This window comes from Ovis canadensis, chromosome 1 (assembly GCF_042477335.2).
Source record: "Ovis canadensis isolate MfBH-ARS-UI-01 breed Bighorn chromosome 1, ARS-UI_OviCan_v2, whole genome shotgun sequence".
In the NCBI taxonomy this organism is placed as follows: Eukaryota; Metazoa; Chordata; class Mammalia; order Artiodactyla; family Bovidae; genus Ovis; species Ovis canadensis.
In genome coordinates, this window is record NC_091245.1 from 9,318,852 (window position 1) to 9,343,863 (window position 25,012).

General features: G+C 46.0%; 1 protein-coding gene across 1 annotated transcript in view; it reads right to left on the reverse strand.

The window, feature by feature from the left end:
- CSMD2 (CUB and Sushi multiple domains 2) overlaps positions 1-25,012 on the reverse strand; it is a 682,283-nt gene that overhangs the window by 232,358 nt on the left and 424,913 nt on the right. Inside the window, exons 14-15 of the mRNA XM_069545242.1 lie at positions 11,139-11,465; positions 6,847-7,041 (exon numbers count right to left, since the gene is read on the reverse strand). Coding sequence (XP_069401343.1) covers positions 6,847-7,041; positions 11,139-11,465 — 522 coding nt within the window. The remainder of the gene's footprint in view (positions 1-6,846; positions 7,042-11,138; positions 11,466-25,012) is intronic.

The window sequence follows — 25,012 nt, forward strand, 5'->3', positions numbered from 1 at the left end:
AGAGGATCATGTTAAACAGTCTCCTAGGGACATAATCACCAGAATTCAGACTGCAGGAGACTCCTCAGGGTAAACAACCTGCCTTCCTCAACAAAAATACCACAAGGGAGTGGGGCTGCCCCCTACAGAGGACTCGAGGTGCATCAGCCAATGGTAACGCATAAACCTCACCAGGGTTCTGACTTAAAATGCTGTGAAAGAAAGTTTAGATAGAGAATCAAGGAAACTTGATTGTATTAAATAACTAGCTCCATAATGTTGAAGATAATCGTATTGAAGTTCTGTTTTAGTGTTCTTTTCATCTATTAGAGATATACACTAAAGTGTTGTTGATTACATATTATGCCTGAAATTTGCTTCACAATAATCCCAGAGGAGGGTAATGGTGGGAGATGCTGGTAACTCTGGGATATGAGTGAAATGAAATAGGCCATGAGTTTATAATTGCTGCAGCTGGGTTATGGGCACATGGGGTTCACTATACTACTCTCTGTGTTTGAAATTTTCCATTAAAAATGTTAGGCTGATGACTTCCCTGATTTCCCAGTGGTAAGGAATCCTCTGTGCAAGGAGGGGACACAGGTTTGATCCCTGGCTGGGGAACTAAGATCCCACATGTTACATAGCAGTGAAACCCAGGCACTGCAGCTACCAAGCCTGAGCACCACAACCAGAGAGTCTGTGTGCCTCATTGAAAAGATCCTGTATGATGCAACCAAGATCCTGTGTGGTGCTGTAACTAAGATTCAATGCAGCCAAATAAACAAACAAAATAAAACTTAAAAAGAAAGAAGACAGCCCTTCTTCCTTTTAACAAAATGTTAGGCTGAAAAGAAGGATATGCACATAGGCACACACACATGCATACAAGGAAAAAACAAAAAAGAAAAGAAACGAGGAAAGGGTTCTGCCTTGAACAGGGAGAAGGATTCAGCAATAAGAGGGACCCAGTGCCTTATCCCAGTGCCCAGTACAGAGTAGGTGCTCAATACATTGTTGATGGAAGGAATACAATACTGCATTAGGACCCTGCAAAGTCATAGGTTGAAATCTTAACTCCCACGTGACTGGTTTTGGAGATGGGACTTGAAGGACACAATGACGGTGAAATGAGCTCACAAGGTTGGGCCCTGATCCAAAAGGACTGCTGTCCTTAGAAGGAGAAGGGAAGGAGTGCACGCACACAGAGAAAAAGGGCGCGTGAGGACAGAGCAAGACGGCGGCCATCTGCCAGCTAAGGAGAGAGGAGTCGGGAGAGAGCGGCCAGCCCTGCTGGCACCTTGATCTTGGACTTCCAGCAGCCAGAACCGTGAGAAAACACATTTCTGTTGTTTATATCACCTGGCTTGTGGTATGTTGCTATGGCAGCACGAGATGGCTAACACGCTGGGCTTCTGACGAGGGGCTGGGGTCCCCTGGGAGGGAGGCCCCACCTCTCCTGACCTCAGATGCTCTGGGGAGAAGAGCACCTGGGATGGGGATGAAGTAGAGGGACCCCAGAAACTCGGGCTCACTGAGCCCTCACAGGGCGCCAGCCGCCAAGCGATGTGCGCTCTGCTCTTCCTGGGTATTCACCCTCACAGCAGAGTTTAGGGTGGGTGCTGGTCTCAGCCTCATTTCCAAGTTGAGGAAATGGGAACAGAGGGCTTAGGTTAGTCTAGAAATACACAGCAGAATAGTGGCAGAGCCAGGATTTAAACTTGGGAAGTCTGGTTGGGTCTCCTTGCTGGACTCGCAAGGAGATCCGACCAGTCCATTCTAAAGGAGACGAGTCCTGGGTGTTCATTGGAAGGACTGATGCTGAGGCTGAAACTCCAATACTTTGGCCACCTCATGAGAAGAGTTGACTCATTGGAAAAGACCCTTATGCTGGGAGGGATTGGGGGCAGGAGGAGAAGGGGATGACAGAGGATGAGATGGCTGGATGGCATCACCGACTCGATGCACATGAGTTTGGGTGAACTCCAGGAGTTGGTGATGGACAGGGAGGCCTGGCGTGCTGTGATTCATGGGGTCGCAAAGAGTCGGACATGACTGAGCGACTGAACTGAACTGAACTGAACTGAGTTTGGCTCCAGAGCCTGCGTTTCTAACCATTGAGGGTGGACTCGAGAATGCCGACCCTGAGCACTGCCCTCACAGGGCTCTCCGTGTGACTCTCTAGAAGCCGTGGAAGCCTTTTCCTCGATTCCCTCCAACCCTGCCTCCCCATGGCCCCTGAATCCCTCACACTCATCCTCCACCATTCTGTGGTCAAACAAAAGGAGAGCGAACTCTGGAGTCAAACAGACTGCATTTGGTGGTTCAAAGCCATTGCTCTGGTATCAAAATATCTGGACTGGGATTCTCATCCTCCCGTTCACTGAGCTGTGTGGCCTTGGGCAAGTTCCGCGCCCACTCTGTGCTTCAGTTTGCTCAGTTGTGAAGTAAGGATCCTAACAGTGCCTCCCCCGTGGTTGTCAGGAGGACGTAACAGAACAGTGTTTGTAGAGCACCTGGCCTAGTATTTAGCGCATAATAACTGCTCAATTATTACTAGCTGGGCGATCTCAGGCAAGTCAGCTCACCTTGCTGCTGTGCAGATTCCTCATGCACAGAGAATGATAATCTTTCTCAACAAGAGTGGCGAGAAGATTTAATGAAACATTGTTAGAAACTCAATCACTACCCTCCTTCCTTAGAGGCCCAGATGACTTACCACCATCACTTAGTTTCCTCTTGTGGGAGTGGGGAGAACGAATTTTTCTTTTTTTTATAAGAAATTTTTTTTAAGTATAAAATGAACACATGAATTTTACATACAGATAGGAAAAAAAAAAAACGTAGACATGTCTACACAAAACTAATAGGCCATTTTGCTCGGGGATGTGGGCCTAGGAAATGAATATTTCCACTTTAACTTTATTGCACTCGTGTAGCATTTAAATTTTTTACAACCATCAAGTATGAGTTTAAACACGAAAATACATACTTACTGCAGATAATTTATCTCCTTTTCCCCCGTGCATGTCTTTTAAACAGCATATTTTTGAAAACCCAGTTTGAGAGTCTTCGTCTTCTAATAGGGAGTTTAAGTGCCTTTATTATCGTAACAGATAGGTCTGTCCTGCTGCTGCCATCTTTTATGCTGTCAGCTTACAACGCTTCCGTGTGTCTTGCTTTCTTTGTCTTTGCGATAGGCAATATGTTTCCTTTTGTTTTAATTTTCTACTGGGATATGGAAAGCAGAAAAGCTGCTTTTCATCCTGTTTGTAGGCGCTTTTAAGTCTTTTACAAACAAGTTTGAAATCACATTCTCTCTAGTCATATAACTCAAGAAAGATACAGTAACGGGGTAGCCAAGAACCTGGATTTGGATTCTGGTTCTCTCACTTACAAGCTGGAAGGACCCTGGGCAAGTGACTTAGCTTCTTTGTGCTTTAATGGGACAATTACAACACCTACTTCCTAGATTGGTACATGGCCAATATGAGGTGACACCTCTAAACACCTATCATAGTGCTGTAAGAATCGGTCCCTGCTTAAAAGAGAGAGGAAGAGATGAGTGTGCAGGTGAGAACCAGATGTTCCTTTGTGGCTGCTTCACTACTTGGAAGTCTTTCCTAGGAAATTTCTGATTTTAAACACACAGATCCCTTATGGCCTCTGTTCTGTAGATCAAGGGTCAGCAAATTACAGCCCAGGGACCAAAGCCGACCCCTTCATTTCTGTTTTGTCAAAGCTGCTTTCCCATAATGATGGCAGAGTTGAGCTGAGACCTTAGGGCCCTCAAAGCTGAAAACACTTCCTAGCTGGCCCTTTAAGACAAAGTTTGCCGACTGACTTCTGCTTTCTATCCGCCAGATGGTCGTCCTTCTTTCTAAATTTAGGAGAAGAAGCCATTTTCTCCCTTGTCCTATTACAGCCTCTCAAAAGCTAAGAGGCTCTCGGCATATATTAAAAGACTTTTTAAAAGACCATTAGCTTCCATGTTTAATTGTCCACAAGGTGGGGATACTTGATCAAAATCAAAACTAGAAAAAACGGAAAGACAAAGATGCTGGTTACAAAGCAGGGTTCTCCCAAGACTCAGCACAGGAGGGAAAAGTGCCAAGGAGGGCCAGATTCCAGGGGCTTCTTACCCGGTGTGCTCCACGGTTTCAAGTCCAGACCTGGCCAACCTAGGTGGTGTCCGGCTCTCACCCTGGCCCTCTGACCTGCTGCTCCCCAGGTCCCCGAAAACCATGGTGGCATCAAATGCCCATAATTCTAGGAAGACTGAGCAGACTCTCCCTGGTGCCAAGTCAGCCTCTTTCCACCAGAGTGCCCCTTATTTCTGGTTGCCCACTGTCCCCAACCCTAAGCGTTTCCCTCCCCAAGGACAGAATGAACAAGACAACTGTAATTTCAAAATTAAGACTCTGTGAAACAGTAATCCGCTTCAAGGTCCACGAATGAAGGCCGAGTTCTCTTGGGCATTCACCCGTGGTCTGGAGTAGCTCACTGCTCCAGCAGAACTGTGGTCTAGGAGCAGCTGATTCAGGAGAGTGAGTGGTGGAGAGAAGGCAGCCCCACTGGGACTGAGCCCCCACAGGCTCAGGGGTACTGGAGTCTGGGCTTCTGCCCCAGAACTCCCACAGTCTTGGTGGGGAAAGAGGACCAAGCCCCAGGGAACCAGTAAAGAAAATGTAGCCATGGTGAGGCCCAGTGTCTGACAGAGTTCTCTGCTGCTGGTTTAAGAGGAACAAGGGAACCAGGAGAGAAGAGAGACCAGGTGAACAGGAGACAGCAGGGAAGATGTCCTGGGCGAGACGGACCGGAGGAAAATTCAAGAGAGGAGGTTGAGGAGCACGATGGAGAATGAGGGGCCTAGCCTAAAGGGAAGGCAAGACCCCAGACCAACAAGCCCCCAGACCCTGGACTCTGTCTTGTTCCCAAAGACCATCATCAGACACTTGTGTTTATCCCCCTGCTGCCAGGGAGGGAGTTACCCAACCCATCAGGTCCACAGCTGGGTGGGGGCGAAGACAGGAGTTTCATGCTTCTCTGACACCAAAGCTTATACTGTTTCCAAAAGAGCTCACTCGCTGGGTAAAATGGCAGAGGGGGCATTGTGGACGGGGCTGGTGGGCTGTGAGGGCAGGACAGCACCTGTCTGCGTCATGAGCGGGACAGCACCTGGAAGGAGGAACCCACCACACGCTCCCCAAAGTGGACTGCTATTCTGCTGGGCCTGGTGAAGAAATGGTTAATTTCAGGTGAAAATCACACTCGCTGCCAACAATGACGGAGCACTGCCTTTCTGCTCATGACTACCCTGGGAGGGGGCTCCCCTTCTTAATTGCACTTTACAGATGGAGCAATTGAGGCACGGAGAAGTCAAGTCACTTGCCCCCCGGGGTGACTCAGTGGGTAAGTTTCAGGGAGAAGATACAAGGCAGTCTGATGAGAGTCAGGGCTCTGGAGGCCATTAGGGAGGCTCTAGCCTAGTTAAAAGGTCATTCATTCAGTCAGTGATTCATCAGCCAGTGTTGACTGAGCACCTAGCGGGTGTCAGACCATAATAAGCCAGCTGTGGGGATACAAGGCCGAGGAAGGTTCCCTAACCTCAGGGAGCTTACCAGCCAGCAGAAGCATGGCCAACACTAGGAGCTCAGCCTATGCTGGGAACTGCCCTTTACATGCGCATCTTACTATCTCCCCACTTTTTTTTCCAGCTGAAAATAAACAACAGAGATTCAGAGGGAAAAGGCAGCTTGCCATGGTTCCAGCGCAGGTCCTTCTGACCTGAAGGCCCCACCTTGATGCCAGACCCTCTGCTGCAGGCTCTGTGCTCTTGGGCATCTCCCTGCCCCCCGCCTGTCAGCTCTGGGGCTATGCTCCCTTTAAGGCACGCCCCATTCTTTGGGCTCCCGACCTTCCCTCTTGCTGGCTGGGGTGCTCAGAGTTGGGTCTGGGGACTGGGGATGGAGAGGTCCCTTAGGTCTCACCCTCTGTCCATCATGTGAGATGAGAGGAAGAAGCTTTCTGGCTCCCAGAAGGAAGGGGCCACAGCCCTTACCTCCTCCTTGGACACCATCACTGCTTTCAAGGACTCTGTGGGAGACACACTTTTCATCCGTTGTTCACAAGTATTTATCAAGGGCCTGTTCCGTGCCAGGTATTGTGCTTGATGCACAAGTCAAGAAGCTTTATTCATGTGTTCCATGACTGAAGCTGGGTAGACCAGATGGCTGCTCTCTGAAATGGAGTCAAAACCTGTCTGCGTGGCAAGGCAGGACTGAGGAGACACCACCACAATCCTGTGCCTGCGTCAAGCTGTGTTTTCTTTCTTTCTTTTTTTTTTTTTTTTCCTGGCTGGCCTGCCCCTAGCCTCTTGGAGATTGACTACAAAGATATCAAGGCAGTGTTTAACAGGGGCACCAAGGCCAAGCCTGGGAGACGTCCTAGGGAACTGAGGGAAACTAGCGTGTGGAGACAGAAAGAGTGGCAGGCATTTTGAAAGACATGCAGACTCACAGCACTGCCAGGCTGCTTCAGGCTGGTGGCGCTCCCTGGGCGGGAGCTGCAAGCAGGGCTCCTAACCACTGTGGTATTGAGAGCATTCCCAGTTGAAAGAAGAGGTGTTTTTTGATGCCTGACAGTCTAGATCCAGCGTTTCTCCAGTTTAATCTCTGGTTATAACTCAATTTTAGGTGCAATGTTGTTCTAGAAAGACTCGGCCAATCCAGGGTGAGGGTGAGAGGTTGGTCCCCAGTCCCGGGGGAGGAGGACCCCTGGGTTTCGGGCTGCTCGGTCCCCCCCTCCCCCCAGCGTCTCCGGCTCCAACTCCGCCCCCTCCCCCCCCTCCTGCCTGCAGGCACGCACCTTCGCACCGTAGCACCGCGCTGTTCCAGACCACACTGCCCTCCTTCAGGACACAGGTGATGGTCTCCGAGCCCTGAGTCCCGAGGAAGCCTTCGTCGCAGAGGAAAGAGATGGAGCTGCCCAGCTGGAGGCTGTCACCGAACCGCTTGCCATTCACTGGGACGCCAGGATCAGGGCACTCGTTGTGTCGGAAGGCTGTGAGGAGGAAGGTCAAGGATGTGATTAGACAGAGCTGGTGAGCAGATGGACTCCCAACCAAAAGAAGCTTCATTATGAAGGTCAACCCTAGACTTGCCCCGCTTCTCCAAGAGACTGGCATGCTGGGGGGAGAGCTGTCTGCCCTAGACCAAACTGGGTGTAAAGCAGGTCTTGTTGAACTTGATATCCTTCCTTCCTGAGCACCTAGTCCAACTTCATTCTAAAGCACACTTATAGGTCAGGCAGCGGGCTGTTTGTCCTGTCAGTTCATCAATATCAAATATCGATTCCGTGAAATAGGTATTATTACCCCACTTTACAGATGAAGAAACTGAGGCTCAACATGGTAAGGGAGTAGACCTGTGTCCTCAGTGTTGAATCCATTCTATGTGTCCCTAACTTCAGACAGTTAGGGGATCCCTTATGTTGCAGGTGAGCTGGACTCTAAATCCTGTGACAGTAATAGACATCGAGTACCATAAAGCACGTGCCCTGGGGTCAACGCTGTCTGAAGCCATTCCCTTCACTTTCTTGCCTCAGGCCGCCTCTCACTCCACCCACGTGGTTGATCATACAGTTGGCGAGTGGAGAGGAAAGAGAACGCTTGTGGGGTTAATCAAGTTCTGCCTGTTATTAGTTACATGGTTCTGAGCAACTGATATCATCTTTCTGAGCCTCTGTTTCCTGACCTATAAAATAGAGATCATCCTTCACTGGTCAGGTCATTCTGAGATAGCAGGAACGTGAAAGTCGGTTTGCATTCGCACGTGGAGAATGCTGGGTGCAGCACGTGACGGGTGGTGAGTCCTCTTAAATCTGGGTTCCCTTCTTTCTTCCTGTTCCCCACCTTCCTCCATCAGGGGTGCCCAGTTCTCACAGTCAGGTCTGAGGCTACACCCTATTTGCATCCTGGCTGTTTTAAGGACAGGGCCTCTCCAGTGAAGACCAGGCTCCACAGCTGCCTGGGCATGGGCCGTTTTAAAGAACTCAGTGTGGAGCCCTCTGAGATTCCCTAGTGACTGAAACATCTGCACAGTCAGAAACAGGAGCAGCCACGGAAGCTGTCAGATCATCTAGCTGGAGGCAGACCTGGCAGTCCTTCCTGTAGAGGCTGGGCTGCAGGAGCATCTGACATGGAGATGACCATGAGATCCCTGCTGAGCCCCGATGCAGTCCCCCTTCCCTCTGAAGTGCAATTTAAGTAAGCCTAGACTTCTGTCTCCCAAACTTTGCTTATCAGGAACTATGACCATGAGCTTGCCCTGACATTTAGAAAAAAGGGCTGGGGAGAAAAGTGGTGCGTGGGGCCCATAGTCCAGGCATTTGTCTACTCAGAACCCTATCAGTCACACACACACACACACACACACACACACACACACGTGTTCACACTGCACAGGGATATGGAGCTATCTCCAATGTCTCGGAGCAAATGCTCTACGTCAAAGAGTTAAGTACTGCCCAGTTTTGCCTGCGTCCCATTTCAATCTCAGCTTCCTGGCAGGTGAAAGGGGATGGATCTTAACCTAGGAAGCTGATGTCGTGGGGCTGGGTGTGGTGCCTGCAGGATTGCTCACAGAGTAGGTGCTCAGTAAACAGCAGTTACTGTCATCAGCGTTCAAAACACTCCACGTGGAACAAGGGTCAGTTTACTCTAAGGAGCTCTTGGGGTGGAAGCGGGATCTCTGAGCCTTGTTACAGGGACAAGGATTTCATGTTAGCGTGAAGGGAAGCCCTGAGAGCTCTCCAGCTGTGGAGAGTGCTGTCTGGGGGTGGGAAGCTTCCTGACACTGGGCACATTCCAACTGTGCCCAGATGATCGTTGTTGGGACGTGGCCAAGGAGACGCACACGCTGCGGGGGAGAACACTAGTTCATGAACACTTGCTCACGACTGTGGTTGCACTAGCTGCAACAGAATCATCTCAGAAGCCTGTGAAAAATGTAGATTCTACGGCCTCCTTCCTTAGACATTTTGACTCAGTAGGGCTGGAATGGGGCCCAGATTTTGTCCCTCAGACAGTAAGGAAATCAAACCAGTCCATCCTAAACAAAACCAACCCTTAATATTCATTGAAAGGACTGATGTTGAAGCTGAAACTCCAATACTTTGGCCACCTGATGTGAAGAGCTGACTCACTGGAAAAATGCCCTCATGCTGCAAAAGCCTGAGGATAGGAGGAGAAGGGGACGACAGGGTGAGACGGTTGGGTGGCAGCACCGACTCAATGGACATGAGTTTGAGCAAACTCTGGGAAACAGGGAAGTCTGGCATGCTGCAGTCCATGGGGTCACAAAGAGTCAGACACGACTCAGCGGCTGAAAAACAACAATCCAGCTCTGTCTGTGTAAATGCACAAAAAATTATCTGATGTTTGTAACAGTGTTCATCTCTGGGTGAGGGGGATCTGAGGTGGAGGTCAGCACTTCTTCCTTGAACTGGCCTGTTTTTGACTGTTGACATATTGGATGTGTATCACTTTTACATGGTGGAGGAATATTAGAGAGGAATGCAGGGTGAGAGTTTGATCCTCAGGTTAGGTTTGCTGTTTTCTGCCTCTTTCTCCCAAGAACTCAGGATTTGCTTCTCTCTTGGAAAGTGGGGACCTACTAGGATTTGGTTTTCCTTGGAGACTATGAGATTCTTGCCCTCCCCCCACCGCCCAGGTCCTCCATCAGTGTACCCATACTGCTTTGAGCCTGTAGGGTCCTTGGTCCTCCCCATCCTGGATAAGTAGGCTTCCCTGGGACAGCTCTTACTCATCTTCCCACTCCCACCAAGGGGAGGAAAGATCATTCAGCCGTTCATGAATCTTTCCACTCAATAAACATTTACTGATCCTCATGACCTACCAGACCCCATGCTGGGCAGAAGGGAGAGAGAGATAAGTAATACATATCCCTGTCTTTCCAGAGCTCAGGATCTCATGGGAAAGGGGGGATGAGGACAGATTGTCTGCAGCGCTAGACCGTGAAGACTGGGGAAGATAGGACTGGGCTGTTTCCTCCTGCTTACAGGTGATGGGAAGAAGAGTGCCCTGGGAGAGGTGCCCCTGAGAAGATGGACGGTCTCTAATCCAGTCCTGTGTCCCGAGGAAGGTGTTGAGGGAAACACCAGAGACGCATTCTAGCTTCAGTGGTCCCTTGGAGTCTGGGGTCTCCAAAGACCCCCCACTTGGCACCTATGGTCTTCAGCTCAGCTAGACTCTGGGGACAGGTGGGACAAGGAAGCAAGACCTCTATGCCAAGTAGGGCTGGGTGGAGATAAGTTCTATTAGGAAGTGCCAAAGGGACCAGCTCTGGGTGTGCTGCGCATCTGGGGCTGCTCTGGGAAAGGATCTGGTTAATTGCTCAGGGGGACCCAGCTTCAGCCCCCATCTGACAATTTTCCATTGGCCAAGTTCATCGGGTCTGGAGCTGATTCTACCCTGCTCAGCGCCTCTTGCTACCTCTGGCAGCTTGCTGTTTCCAGCGTCCAAACTTCTGCCTTCACCCCTAACCCTCTGAGGCACAGAAACGACAAGAATCGCTGCTTCAGTCTGCTTCTAGAGAAGGGCCCAGGGTTTAAACCAGAGGTGACAACTTTGGGACTGGGCCCGGGAGGAAACGCCCCCAAAGTGGGCTCGAATGAGTGTCAGAGCCAAACAGAAACACTGTTCCAGGCCCTTGTTTCTGATTTGACGGTGGGGATAGAAATTGGCAAAGCAAAGTGTGAGCGGCCTCATGGGGAATACGTGAAGTTGGCAGCAAGAAGGCGTCCAAGGACTTGGAGGAGGACAGCAGAGAGGCGTCAGTAACCAGGGGAAGACGGCGGGGCCCCTCCTGATTCTAGCTGGGCCTTCTAGGAGGGGGAGAGTGGGGAGGAGAAATGGAGCCCCAGGCTCCTTTCACATTACGTGGCACATCTATTAGAAATAAAGGCTCAAAAGTGAGTGAAGCCACAAAAAAGAGTGCTTTCTGTTTTTCTTGTCATTCTGGAGCCCCATGTCTGGCTTTGCAGTCCTTGGAACTGGTCCACCCACATCACCACTGGCCTATGCCCTGCACTGGACATCCTCAGAGGGACGGTCAGTGAGGGCCACAGGGCAGACTCACTGGTGAAGGTGATGTTGAAGCCTCTCTTCCCTGTGGAGTGGTCAGTCTGGAACTCGAGACGGGCCACGTGGCCACTGCTGGTAATGGAGGAGGGGAGCTGGTTTCCTGAGAAGGTGCCCAGGACAGGGGCCTCAGCCGTGGCCCCATCCTTGATGACCAGGAAGTCAAACTGAGGCTCTACGTCGATGTCATTGAAGGCCAAGTGGATGCGGCTCTCGGGCCGGGCGAGGATGAGCCAGACACAGTGGAGGTGGTTGCCGTAGTCCTCTGGGTAGTTGGGCGACAGGACGACCCCAGAGGGGCTGGTGAAGTTGAAGAAGCAGGAAACTGCAAGAGAAGAGCCGTGGAGGTCAGTGAGCATCCCTGGCGCTGTGCCCGGGCCACTGAGGGCAGGCAGGGGGGATGTCCTTAGTCTAAAAGCAATAGAGAGAAAAGGTGACTGGAGGGTTGGGCTGGACTGGCTGGGCTCTGAGCTCTAGGCAGCAGACGTGCTGGGTTGCATGCTGCGTGCAGTGCTGGGAAGGGTCCCTCTGGCACACTGTGGGCAAGGCAGAGTTGCTCTCCTCCTGGCCTTCCTGCCCTTGCGGTGAGCCCATCCCAGGAGTGTCTGCCTGCTCTCAGTCCCTCGTGTTGGGGAAAAACCACCATTTAAGTTGAAGTGGAGTCCCAGTGCCTGGTTCCTCTTAGCTGGTGGTGATCCCCTGAGTGGTAGCCAGGGTAGAGATAGTGCCACTCCATTTCTGTCCTTTAAACATTCTCGGTGGGGAAATGATTGTGCCCTGGGGATTCTGGCAACTGGGAAGCTACAAAACTATGCTAAGGAGGTGCCCAGTAGGCGCCATCTTTCAGAGACCAGAGCTTTGGAGGAAACTGGCAGAGAGAGGGAACAGCGCCTTATCTTGAAGCCCCACCTACTTTCCAAGGATCGACTCTTCTAAAAAATCTTGATTTTAAACCCTTGTCATGCCCGTAACTAACAGACTCTAAGAGTAAGCCTGAGGCAAAAGAAAGTGTCATAAATGGAAGCATAAACACTAAACCAATATTAAAAAGGAAAATAATAGCATGAAAAAAATGTTGCAACAAATATGCCAAAGAGCAACTCTCAATACTGAATTAGAGCTTTTGTAATTTATGCAAGAACATCACCAAGATGAGCAAAGACTATGCTCAGAGGATTCATATGAGAGAAAATAGAATTAATGTGAAAACGCAGTCCATTTCCCTAGGGGGAAAAATGAACAACTCATATTGCTGAGGCTTCATGGAAACTCATATGTATTTCTTGCCAGCTGCACAGTAAGGTTGATATAGTTCTTCTGGAAGGGAGTGAATGAGCTCTTATCAACAGCCACAAAACTATTCAAATAGTCTGACTCCATAATCTCCAGGACTTAATTCAAAAGAAAAGGAGCCACATGGACAAAGATGTTTACAGTGACATCATTTTATTATAGAGGAAAAAATGCGAGCAACCTACATGTCAGCCCAATACTGTGAGGTAAATTATAGCGTATAATGTGGTGCGGTTTGAATGCAATCATTAAAGTGATAAATATGATCCTGTAGAAGGAACAATGTTAAGCATTTTAAAGTCAAACAGTACATCATAAAATTATATGCACACTTTGGATTATAGCTAATAAATATTTACATATATATGGGTAAAGACTGGACATGAGCCCCCAAATAAAAACTGTATTAGGATGAAAGGTTTGGGGGTGATATTTTCCAATGTGAAAGCAATATTTGATATTTCTGATTGCAAAAATGATATATGGTCATTGAAACATTTCTAAATATGTAAAGTGTAAAGAAGGTAAAAACTAATATGGACAAAAATTTAAATGCCTTTATAGTGATGTTGGATATTAATAATATTGAAATTAAAGTATGATATTTGACTTATTAATTATAATGAAGTGAAAGTGAAAAATAATATTAAAATCATGTTTGCAAAATAAAAAATAACACAAAACAAAGGAACTGGCGATTCCTTCTGTTGAGTTTCTCCTTCCTTTCCCTGGCTACCCACCTTTCCCTTTTCTGCACTGGGTGTTACTTTTCCAACCTGCTACTCAAAGCCCTCCCATCAAATTTAGCAAAGTGAAACTGGTCCCTAGGACACATTCAGTCTCATTCCTGTAATCTCTGTATTTATAGGTATGGAAAGTTTGAGCCAAGGGGAGAGAAGGCCATAACCTCACTTAAAGATAAAAGACACTGCAGCTCACAGAGATTAGGTAACTTGCCAGGCTCACACAGCGAGTAGATGGTGGCAGCAAGTTCCAATCCATGCAAATCCTTGCTAGTTCAAATCCACCTGACTCCAGGGGCCAAGCCCTTAGCCACCCAGCAACACCGCCTCCCAGTATGAGAACAGTATTGCTCACAAGTCTAACAGATGAGTCCTTAAGGGTATTCTTAGAATCTGCTAAAGATCCGTTGACCCCAAGCATTATATCAGCCCTGAACTAGAAGCTCTAGGCTGGACACAGATGTCCCCCAACAGAGCTATCCCACCCATAGCTTTGTGGCAGTCCAGCTGGGAGCATAATACACATAATGAGGAATATGAAACCAATGGAGCCCGCTACCTGAAGACAGAGAGAGGGTAAAAACCACACGGCTTGCCTACTAGAAGAACAACATCAAGGTAGACCAAAAGCAAAGAAAAGCTCTACAATTTCAGAGGCACTGAAAGCATGAGCACACATGCATTTGCCGCAGAGGATTTAATTAATGCCTGCTGAGTCCCCATCCCCACTCCATCACGCTACCACATACTTTCCTTATACCCTTTATCCAGAGTTGCCAAGTGGTAAACCTCCAGGAGCACCACTTTTAGCAGCTCTATATGGTAGCTTATCCCATCACTCTTCAAAATGATCTTGTTCACTAGTTTCTTGATGTTTTGTCCTTCCCTCTCCCCAACACACACATATATACTCCGTGAGTGCAGAGATCTTGTCTGTTTGATTCCTCTGAATCCCCAGGGCTGCCACAATGCCTGGTACATTATCTGTGCTCAATCAATATTTGCTGAATGAATCAATGAGTATTTAATGGTTGATATCATCTAAAAATGGGTTTCCAGGGTGGCTCAGTGGTAAAGAATCCACCTGCCAAGCAGGAGATGCAGGTTTGATCCCCGCATTGGGAAAATCCCCTGGAGAAGAAAATGGCAACCCACTTCAGTATTCTTGCCTGGGAAATTCTATTGACAGAGGAGCCTGGTGGGCTACAAGTCCATGGAGCTGCAAAAGAGTCAGACATGACTGAGCAACTAAACCATCTGAAAAGATGGTGATGTGAGTATATATGCCTCATATCCCGATCCTGTTCCAAGTCCCAACCAAAAGAACTGACCAAAGTCTGTAAAGCGGACACCCGTGTCAGCTCTGGAAACAAGGAAAAAACACTATGCCGTGATCCTCAACACATTTCTGTTAGACACAGTGCAGATCTGTTCCTGGATAATTTAGAATAGAAAAGGGTATGACCAAGCCAAATTGTTAAACAGCAAAGACAACAGAAACTGCTGCCAGTATCAAAGACCTTGAAAAAATATATTATCCATATAATATATAAAAAAGAAAACACTTGAAGATGTTTTCTATCCAACCAAGAGATGAATCAAAATACAGAACTCGAGTATGGGAACGTTATGGTTAATAAAAAATGAAAAAAAATTGGCAATAAGCAAATAAAGCATATAGTAAATAATCTAAATAATTGCTATAAACATAGAAAATAGAATGCAAGTGTAGCAAATATTTGTTGGAAAAGAACATAAAAGATATTATTCCTGCCCAAACCCCAGGGTAAAGTAATGCAGATTATTCTGATGTAAAGCATAAAGTTTGAAGCAAGGAGATATGCTAATTTTCTCATTTTGCAAGAAGTTCTGTTATATGGTTTCTGTGGTTAATTACAGAAATATAGGTTAGAGCGTGTCTTTAAAGATGTTAAGTGTAATTAGTAATAGACTATAAAGTAGCTTATCTTCAAAATTGCCAAAGGGGAAAAAGCAAAGCAGTCAATTTAGCAAAAAAATGGAATTCAAAGGAAACAACAAGGAATCATAAAGAGGAGAAATGTAAAATAAGATGCTAAAAAGGGGGGGAAGAGGCAAAACATCATTTATGATAATAAATGTATACAGGTTAATCTATCTTAGAAAAATATAACCCTCATTTTGGGGAAAGATACACTTTAAAGAGACTCAGAACAGTCAAAAATAAGGAAAAGGGCCAAGATAGCTCAGACTTCAGATTAGAAGAGTGTTTCAGTCTACCAGTGCTCAGGCCCCAAGGGATCCTGTTTATTTGGTGATGGGCACCCAGTGCAACACAGGTGCTCAAAGCTCCCTGGGTAATCCCAAGGTGTAGCCGGGGTTTGAGAACTACTGGTGAAGGAAAATGCAAACTATAAAAAATTAGTTTTAATACTAGTATTAGACCCTTGGGGGTTATCATATCATAACAGGCTCTTAATGATCCCCCCCCCCGTTTTTTTTCAGGCCAAGAGACCCCTGAACAGCTATCAAAACATTTCCTTTCACACCTAGAGAGACAGAGGCGATAAACTGACAGATAGAGGTGACAAATAGAACAGAAACTTGGTCCTGAAAAGCTCAGCCTTCTATCCCAAGGGATAATTCAGACTTGTTGCAATAAATGCAGGAAAAAGGAGTGTGCAGAGTTCAACAAACGTCTAATCTCTCTCACTCTGGAAAATTAGGTTTACATGTTACATCAGAAGGTTTCTCTTGGAGAATTTTCTTCTCAGTGTGCCAAATGAGGATTAAAAAAGTGTATGGTGATTGGATCTCATCACTGTCAATCACCCAGGTAAAGGAGGGACGTGAAGTGCCTTCTCCCTTTGGAAGCAGTTACCAGGTTGTGCTCAAGAATCTTGACCTTGAATAAGCCTTTAAAAGGTTTGGACTTTCAAAAAATAATAAAGGTGGGAAACTCATTACCAAGTAGATGCATCATTTCTATGCTTAATATTGGATTATTATTTAATAGGACCTTGAGTAAGAAATAGAAGTTTTGTTGAAAAATGCGCTTTTACTCTCTTTTCTTTCGGTGTTGTCACTGCTAGTTTCAGTGCTTTTAAAATGATAATTCAATTACTAGAGACCCAGTGAGGCAAGACAAAAGCCAAAATCCAAAGGTGACATTTAAAAAATGGGTGATATGCACATTCCAAAATGAAGATATGACAGTTATGATACATTCGGCCCAAAGCACTGAAACAGACAAAATAAACCATTTTAGAAAACATAAGAGTTAGATAAAAAATACTAACCTGATGGCAAAAGTAAATAAAGATAAAAAAGATCTCTAGAATTCTATGAGTGGGTATATGTTAAATGAAACTTTGTGACCTGCAAACAAGGAACAGAACCTTCCTCACAAGTGCCCAAGGAATATTACAGAAATGACCTCTATACTGGGCCAGAAAGAACTCTCTGTAAATGCCTCTACAAAGCAAAAACTGCCAGGACCCATTTCTAGTCACAGTGCAAATAAACTAGAAATCAATAATAAAAGAATAAATAAAAATTCCTAGTCAGCTGAAAATGTATGAAATCCTTTCCTAAGTAAGTTCTTGAGTTCAAAAAGGAAACAAAGGCTATCAATCAATACAGATTACTTATAATAATGATAATGGTACTAGGCCAAAGCTGTGTTTAAGGGAAAATTAATAGCCTTATTCATTACTAAATAAAAAAGAAATAAGTGAAACGAGAGCTCAAACTAAAAACATGACAAAGAGAATAACCAAACAAGATTAAGGACAGAAGGGGGAATAAACTTAATAAAGATAAAAGCAGAGAAAAGTTAACCAAAGAGACCAGTAAAAGAAAAACTTCTCACTGGGGTCCTCAAGAAATAAAGAGAGAAGACATATATACATAGAGACTGGATAATAAAATTAAGGAGATATGCCAATTATAAAAGAATAGTATGTACAACACACTAATACAATGGAAATATTCACAAAACGCAGAATTTCCAAGGAAATCTTAAATTGAGGAGACCGAAAAATATTTAGGGAGTAGGTATTCTTAGGCCCAGAACTTTTAAATGTTAACCAAGCTGTAGTAGAAAAGCTACTTAATTAATCTTGATACAAATATTCCCATAAGATAGTATGTGATATACATGTTCACACTCACCTACTCACATATCGATACATCCACAGTGTAAACATAATCCTATATGCAAAGTGCTATCAAACCAAATTCAGCCCTAAAACACTAAACAAACATGAGCTATAATCAACAAGCCTTTATTGATAGGCAGAAAAGAAAACTAACAAATGAGACAAACTTTTTTTCTGGGTGACGAGTTCATATTGTTAAGATAAAGTGTTAGTTGCTCAGTAGTGCCCGACTCTTTGTGAGTCCATGGGCTGTAGCCTGCCAGGCTCCTCTGCCAATGGGATTCTCCAAGCAAGAATACTGGAGTGGGTTGCCATTCCCTTCTCCAGAGGAACTTCCCAACCCAGGGATCGAATCCAGGTCTCCTGCACTGCAGGCAGACTCTACCATCTGAGCCACCAGGGAAGCCGTGTTAAGATAAAAATTGTCTTCAAATCATTGTACAAATGTGACATTATTCCAGGCAAAATTTAAAGCAATTCCAGGCAAGATCCACGTTAATTTTTTTTCTGGAGTGATCGATCTGTTGGAATAAATAGGTAAAAAGATCCAGTCACTCCTTGAGAGAGACAAGGAAAAAACAGTATATGAGGTGGTAGCTGGCATTCTAAGATGTCATATGTCTTGACCCACCCAGCCTCACAATGGCTCTCTGAGATGAATATTATTATTATCCCATTTTATCCCATTAATTTTTTATCCCTTTAATATTATCCCATTAATATTATCCCATTTTAGAGATGTAGAAGCCAAGTTTGGTGGTCAAGTAACCTGCCCACTGTCACAAGACATGTAAGTGATGTAGCTAGGCTGTAAACCCAGGAAAGCTGGTTCTGGAGCCCAAGCTTTCAACCATATTACCTATTTTTTCCAGTGGCAGGGAGGTTTGTCAACTCAGATACTGAAACATACTACAAAGCTGCAATAACAACATCTGTATTGTTATCAAAAGAGAAATCGGTAAGAACCAAAAAAAAAAAAAAAAAAAAAAGAAAAAAAAGAAAAAGAAAATTCAGAAATGGACACAGACATCCAAAAATGTAGTATATGATAAAGGAGACTTTTTAAATTAGCAGGGCAAATGTTGCTTGATCAATAAGGGAGTCTTGGACAAATGGCTAACCAGTTGATGAAAAAATAAACCCACATTTCACTCAGCATACAACAGAAATACCAGAAGAAAATATAAGGAATATTTGCATAATCTCAGACGTGGGGCAGGAGTTGCTTAACATTATACTGAAGTTAGGAAATAGTATTTTAACTTACAGAAATGAAACCTTTTTGGATTTCAAAAATCACCAGGCTTTCCAGGGGGTATAGTGGTAAAGAATCTGCCTGCCAAGGCAGGAGACACAGGAGACACGAGTTCAATCCCTGGGTTGGGAAGATCCCCTCAGAGAAGGAGATGGCACCTCACTCCAGTATTCTTGCCTGGAGAGTTCCATGGATAAATCAGTTTGGAGGGCCAGTCCATGGACTCACAGAAGTTTAACAGTGAGGACCAAATGACAATCTCTTTAACAAGTGGTGCTGGGAAAACTGGTCAACCACTTGTAAAAGAATGAAACTAGAACACTTTTTTCTAATGCCATATGCAAAAATAAACTCAAAATGGATTAAAGATCTAAATGTAAGACCAGGAACTATAAAACTCCCAGAGGAAAACGGGCAAAACACTCTCCGACATAAATCACAGCAGGATCCTCTATGACCCACCTCCCAGAGTAATGGAAACAAAAGCAAAAATAAACAAATGGGATATAATTAAACTTACAAGCTTTTGTACAATGAAGGAAACTAGAAACAAGGTGAAAAGACAGCCTATGGAATGGGAGAAAATAATAGCAAACGGAGCAACTGACAAAGAATTAACCTCAAAAACATACAAGTAGCTCCTGCAGCTCAATTCCAGGAAAATAAACGACCCAATCAAAAAATGGGCCAAAGAACTAAACAGACATTTCTCCAAAGAAGACACACAGATGGCTAACAAACACATGAAAAGATGCTCAACGTCACTCATTATCAGAGAAATGCAAATCAAAACCACAATTAGGTACCATCTCACGCCAGTCAGAATGGCTGCTATCCAAAAGTCTACAAGCAATAAATGCTGGAGAGGGTGTGGAGAAAAGGGAACCCTCTTACAGTGTTGGTAGGAATGCAAATTAGTACAGCTACTATGGAGAACAGTGTGGAGATTCCTTAAAAACCTGGAAATAGAGCTGCCATATGACCCAGCAATCCCACTACTGGGCATACACACCGAGGAAACCAGAACTGAAAGAGACACGTGTACCCCAGTGTTCATCACAGCACTGTTTATAATAGTCAGGACATGGAAGCAACCTAGATGTCCATCAGCAGTTGAATGGATAAGAAAGCTGTGGGACATATACACAATGGAATATTACTCAGCCATTAAAAAGAATATATTTGAATTAGTTCTAATGAGGTGGATGAAACTGGAGCCTATTATACAGAGTGAAGTAAGCCAGAAAGAAAAACACCAATACAGTATATTAATGCATATGTATGGAATTTAGAAAGATGGTGACGATGACCCTATATGCAAGACAGCAAAAGAGACACAGATGTAAAGAACAGACTTTTGGACTCTGTGAGAGAAGGCGAGGGTGGGATGATTTGAGAGAATAGCACTGAAACACGTATATTATCATATGTGAAACAGATTGCCAGTCCAGGTTTGATGCATGAGACAAGGCACTCAGGGCTGGTGCACTGGGATGACCCTGAGGGATGGGATGGGGAAGGAGGTGGGAGGGGGGTTCAGGATGGGGAACACATGTACACATGTGGTGAATTCATGTCAATGTATGGCAAAACCACTACAATACTGTAAAGTAATTAGCCTCCAATTTAAATAAATTAGTAAAATAAAACAAATAAGAAAAAAAGGAAATACTGGCAAGTGAGTATAATCAAATATTTACTATGTTTAACATATGAGTGAAGTCGCTCAGTTGTGTCCAACACCTTGTGACTCCATGGACTGTAGCCTACCAGGCTCCTCCATTCATGGAATTTTCCAGGCAAGAGTACTGGAGTGGGTTGCCATTTCCTTCTCCAGGGGATCCTCTAGACCGGGTGATCGAAACTGAGTCTCCTGCATTGGAGGCGGACACTTTACCATCTGAGCCACCGGGGACGTCCTAACATACGAAGAACTACTCACACATTCAACGAAAAGATAAATGCTCAGAATAGAATTATAAGCTAAGGAAATTAAGAGACAAGGTTATCAAGTTGGCAAAGAAAAAACAGACAGCATGGAACATTGCAAAGCTGTCCATACAGATTACTTATAATAATGATAACAATACTAGGCCAAAGCTGTATTTAAGGGAAAATTAATAGCCTTATTCATTATTAAATAAAAAAGAAATACATGACATGAGCATTTAAACTAAAAACATGACAAAGAGAATAACCAAACAAGATTAAGCAGAGAAGGGAGAATAAACTTAATAAAGACAAAAGCAGAGAAAAGTTATGGGCAGGCCAGATGGAGACAGAGCAGTTGAAGGTAGGAGGGAAAACACAAGAGTGGTTTCCAGAAGCAGAGAAAGGCTAGCTGTTCTGAATAGAGTGGAGCCTCTGTGTAAAACCCATTGAGTTTTAGCAAAAGGAGGCTCATTAGTGACCTGGGTGAGAGCAGTTCCCAGGTGTGGTGGACACAGAGGTCAGAACGTATGTGGCAAGAAGGGACTGGGAAGTGAAGGGTGGCTACAGCAAGGGAAGACATCCCATCAAAGGGTCTGGAGGTGTTAAAGAACTTTACCTGTAAGAGAAGAGGGACCTGAAGAAATTCACATGTTGATGGGAAGGATGTGGCAGAAGGGGAGAGGCTTCTTTCACACGGAATAAAGAGGATGGGTGGCTAAGGCTCCCCATTCCCAATGCAGGGGACTGAGGTTCAATCCCTGGCTGGGGAACTAGATCCCACATGCTGTAACCAAAGGGTTCACACACTGCAACTATGACTTGGGTCAGTTAAATAAATAATAACTGAAATAAATATATATATATATATTTTAAAGAAGAGGATGGATTACAAGAGGCATAGATTCCTGAGAAAGCAGGAGGTGAGGGGGAATCAATAGCAAAATTTTTGAAATAGTGACTCATCGTGAAAGCAATATGGTGGGTCATGGTGCTAAAATAAAAGAAGAAAGGAAAAAACAAAAGGAAGAGAATGGAAAATACCTGAGTGCATTACAGGGTTAAAGGTAAATACTGTTTGTGAATCTGTTTCAATTATGTCCAGCGTGTGTGTGTGTGTGTGTGTGTGTGTGTGTGTGTGTGCGTGTGAATGTATTCCGTACTGCGTCTTACTGTTAGTTTAAAGGCGCTTGAATCCCTGATCTAGATCCCTGATCTAAAGCCTAAATGGGAAGTATAAGCTACAGGCACATTGGTTTTTTGATGGTAGAGAGGACAGAGCACCTCTGTATAAGATGTGGGAAGGTGAGAGGAAGGATGGGGATGGGATGGTGATGAGCTGCAGGCTTGGTGTCTTTTGAAATTTGGATTTTGAGCATGCTGCCTGCCAGGCAGAAGACAAGATGATCATTCTCCAGGGTAAGGTGAGGAGGTGGGCTGATCCCAGGATGGAGGAGGGTGGAGAAGGCTTGGCAGAGCTTCCACAGGGAAGAATAGAACAGACTGGCTTGAGGAACACAGATGGATGCCGGGCACTGTGCAGGCTTCATTGAGACTAGTGACCGTGAATGTGCAGCAGTGCCGATTTGCCTGGTTGGGCGATTTTCTCCAGCAGAGCTCACCCAAGCAGTAAAGGCCCAGTTAGATTGTTCTTGCTTCACTGTGCATCTCTGGACCAGTAAACTGAGGCATCCCTGCTGATGAACCAGAGCTGAGTGGGAGGCAGGGGCTTCACAAACCCACTAGTGAATTCCTTTCACTTCCTTCTGCTCAGAAGCTCAAGGTACAGTAGTTTTCATCGGAGTCATTTTGACATCTCTGGCACTGGAGCTGGTGAAAGTTATTAACTTCCTTTGGCCCTAGGCAGCTGGGCGAGGTCTTCAAGGTCACACACATGAGGCTGAAACTGGCTACCTATCTGGGCTCATCCTTATCGCAAACAAGATGAAGTTAGCGCTTGGTTTTCTCCTCGAGAAGAATCCTGAGAATGCTTTCTAGAAACTCACACGAGCATGCGCGAGTATGCGTGTCGAGTTAAGTCGTGTCTCACTCTTTGTGACCCTATGGACCGTGGCCCAGCAGGCTCCTCTGGCCCTGGGATTCTCCAGGCAAGAACACTGGAGTGGGTTGCCACGCCCTCCTCCAGGGGGTCTTCCCGACCCAGAGACTGAATCTGCACTGGCAAGTGGATACTTCACCCCTAGAGCCACCTGGTCAGCTCCTTAGAAACTCATATGCACACATTCCAAAAGGAGCATCAGACATAGAGGGATGACGCTGCCCGTGTATTTACTGAGCATGGACCATGTCCCCTTCGGTTAATATTTGATGTAAAGCCATGAATTGCGTTAAGTTGTTGCATTTCTTTGTTTTCTCCTATCCCCACCTCCTAGGCCGGCACGAGCACTGGCCCCCTGCACTATGTGAGTAGGGCCTTTGACAGAGCTGAGCCCTCTCTTGTTCCTGAAATGCTTCCCCTCTGTCTCCGATCACACCCACCCCAGGCTTTCCACTCCAGCTCCGACAGCCCCTTTGAATGACCTTGGAATGTCCTTACCAAGCTGGCATATTCACTGGGCATCTGCTGTGTGACAAAGACTAATTTAGACATGGTGGGGGAGGGGGTGGGTTACAAACCAGACAGATCGGCAAGTCCTCAGCCTCTTGAAGTCTGCATTCTAAATGGTAAGAAAGAACACACGGTGGAATGGGGGGAAGAGTGGATGGAGGGGGGATAGCTTGCTTTCAAGGCGGGGTCAGGGATGGCCCGTCTGAGGAAGCATCCTCTGAGATAAGGCCTGACGATACAGAGTCAGCCAGCCTAAGGGAAGATTGCTCCAGGTGGAGGCGATTGCAAGTCCAAAGGCCCTGAGGTGGGCACAGACTTGGTGACTGTGGTGGCGGGAGAGAAGGGAGGCCAACAGAGCAGGAGCAGGGTGAACCACGGAGCTAGGAGCACCAGACGAGCTGGAGAGGATGACGGGTCTTTTAGACCCAGGAAGAGGGGTCTGGATTTTATCAGAGCAAATTAAACTAAATATGGCCCAAATTGAGCTCCTAGTCTTCTTTCCCCAGCCTGGTTTTCCTAGAATCTTGCGTTTGGAACATTCCCTGGCATCAGGGAGTGACTCAGGCCTGCCCAGTTATGGGTTTTCCCTTGGCCCCATCTCACCCCATAGCACCTTCCTCATGCTCTCGCCTCCTAAACGACACTGGCAGCCCACGCCCGCCTGCGTGTTCAGACTTGGTGTGTAACTGTCTGACATGCTTCTCCACTGCAGATCCCACCAGCACCTCGGGTGCGTGTGCAGGACTGACCTCTTTATCTGTTTTCCTAAGCCTCCTTCATTCCCTATCACCATGAATGACAATGCCCAGTTGCTTAAGGGAAACATATCAACCCCTTTCCCTTGCTTCCAAATCCAGTCTGTAACTAGCTTCTGCTGATTCTCTCCCTTCACTGTCTCTTGAACTCGCCACATCCTCGTCACACCCTATTAAGGGAAGGTCTTCTTCCTACTGCAATAGCCAACTGGTTTTCTGTCTTTAAATCTCATTCTTTTTGAATCCATCCTACATGTTGGCTCCAGAATGGATTTTTGTAAATCACAAATTCTCAGGATGTTTCATCTTTGCTTGGAACTCTTGAAAGACTCCCTGTTGCACTGAGGATAAAGCCTGAACTTCTCTAAAGGGCACAAAAAGACCCCAACGACCAAAGGCCCTTGCCAACCTCTTTTATCTTTATTTTCTCACCTCCTACTGCCCATGACATTCCAGTCATATTGGACCACTGAAGTCCTGCAAATGTGCAAGTCAAATGCTAGGTCTTGCTCTGGCTATTTTTTTCTTTCTAGAGTGTTCTCTCCTTCTGTCCATCTGGAAAACTCTGTTAAGCATCTTTTCCATAGAGTGGTGTGGGCTCCCTCCCCCCATTTATGCTTGCTAGCTGCAGCCATAGAGTCTGTATGCCAGGATCATTCTGCTCAGAGCCCACTGTGGTCTGAATGTTTGAGTCCCGCCCCCCCCCCCCCCCAGATTCGTACACTGAAATCCTAATGCCCATGGGTGATGGTAGTAGCCAGCGAGGCCTTTGGGAGCTACTTCAATAGTGAGGATGGTGTTCTCATGAATGGATGCGGTCAATGCTTTATAAAAGAGGCTCCAGAGAGATCCCTGGTCCCTGTCCATCATGGAAGGATATAAGGAGAAGACTGAGACCAGCAGGAGGGCCAGGGGGAGGACCCTGGCACCCTGGTCTCAGAATTCCAGCTTCCAGAACTGTGAGCAACACGTTTTTGTGGTTTATAAGCTACCCAGTCTGTGGCATTTTACTAGAGCAGCCAGAAAGCACTAAGGCAGCACCCAAGCCAACCTTGACCATTACCCCACTGGCCTGAGAGGTGTAGAAACCCCACGTTAGGAGGCGCTGGCTGGCCAGGTATCCTTCAAACCAAAGCCTCTCTTATCCGTACCGTTTTGGCTTTGTCTTTATAATAAACCTGACACGAAC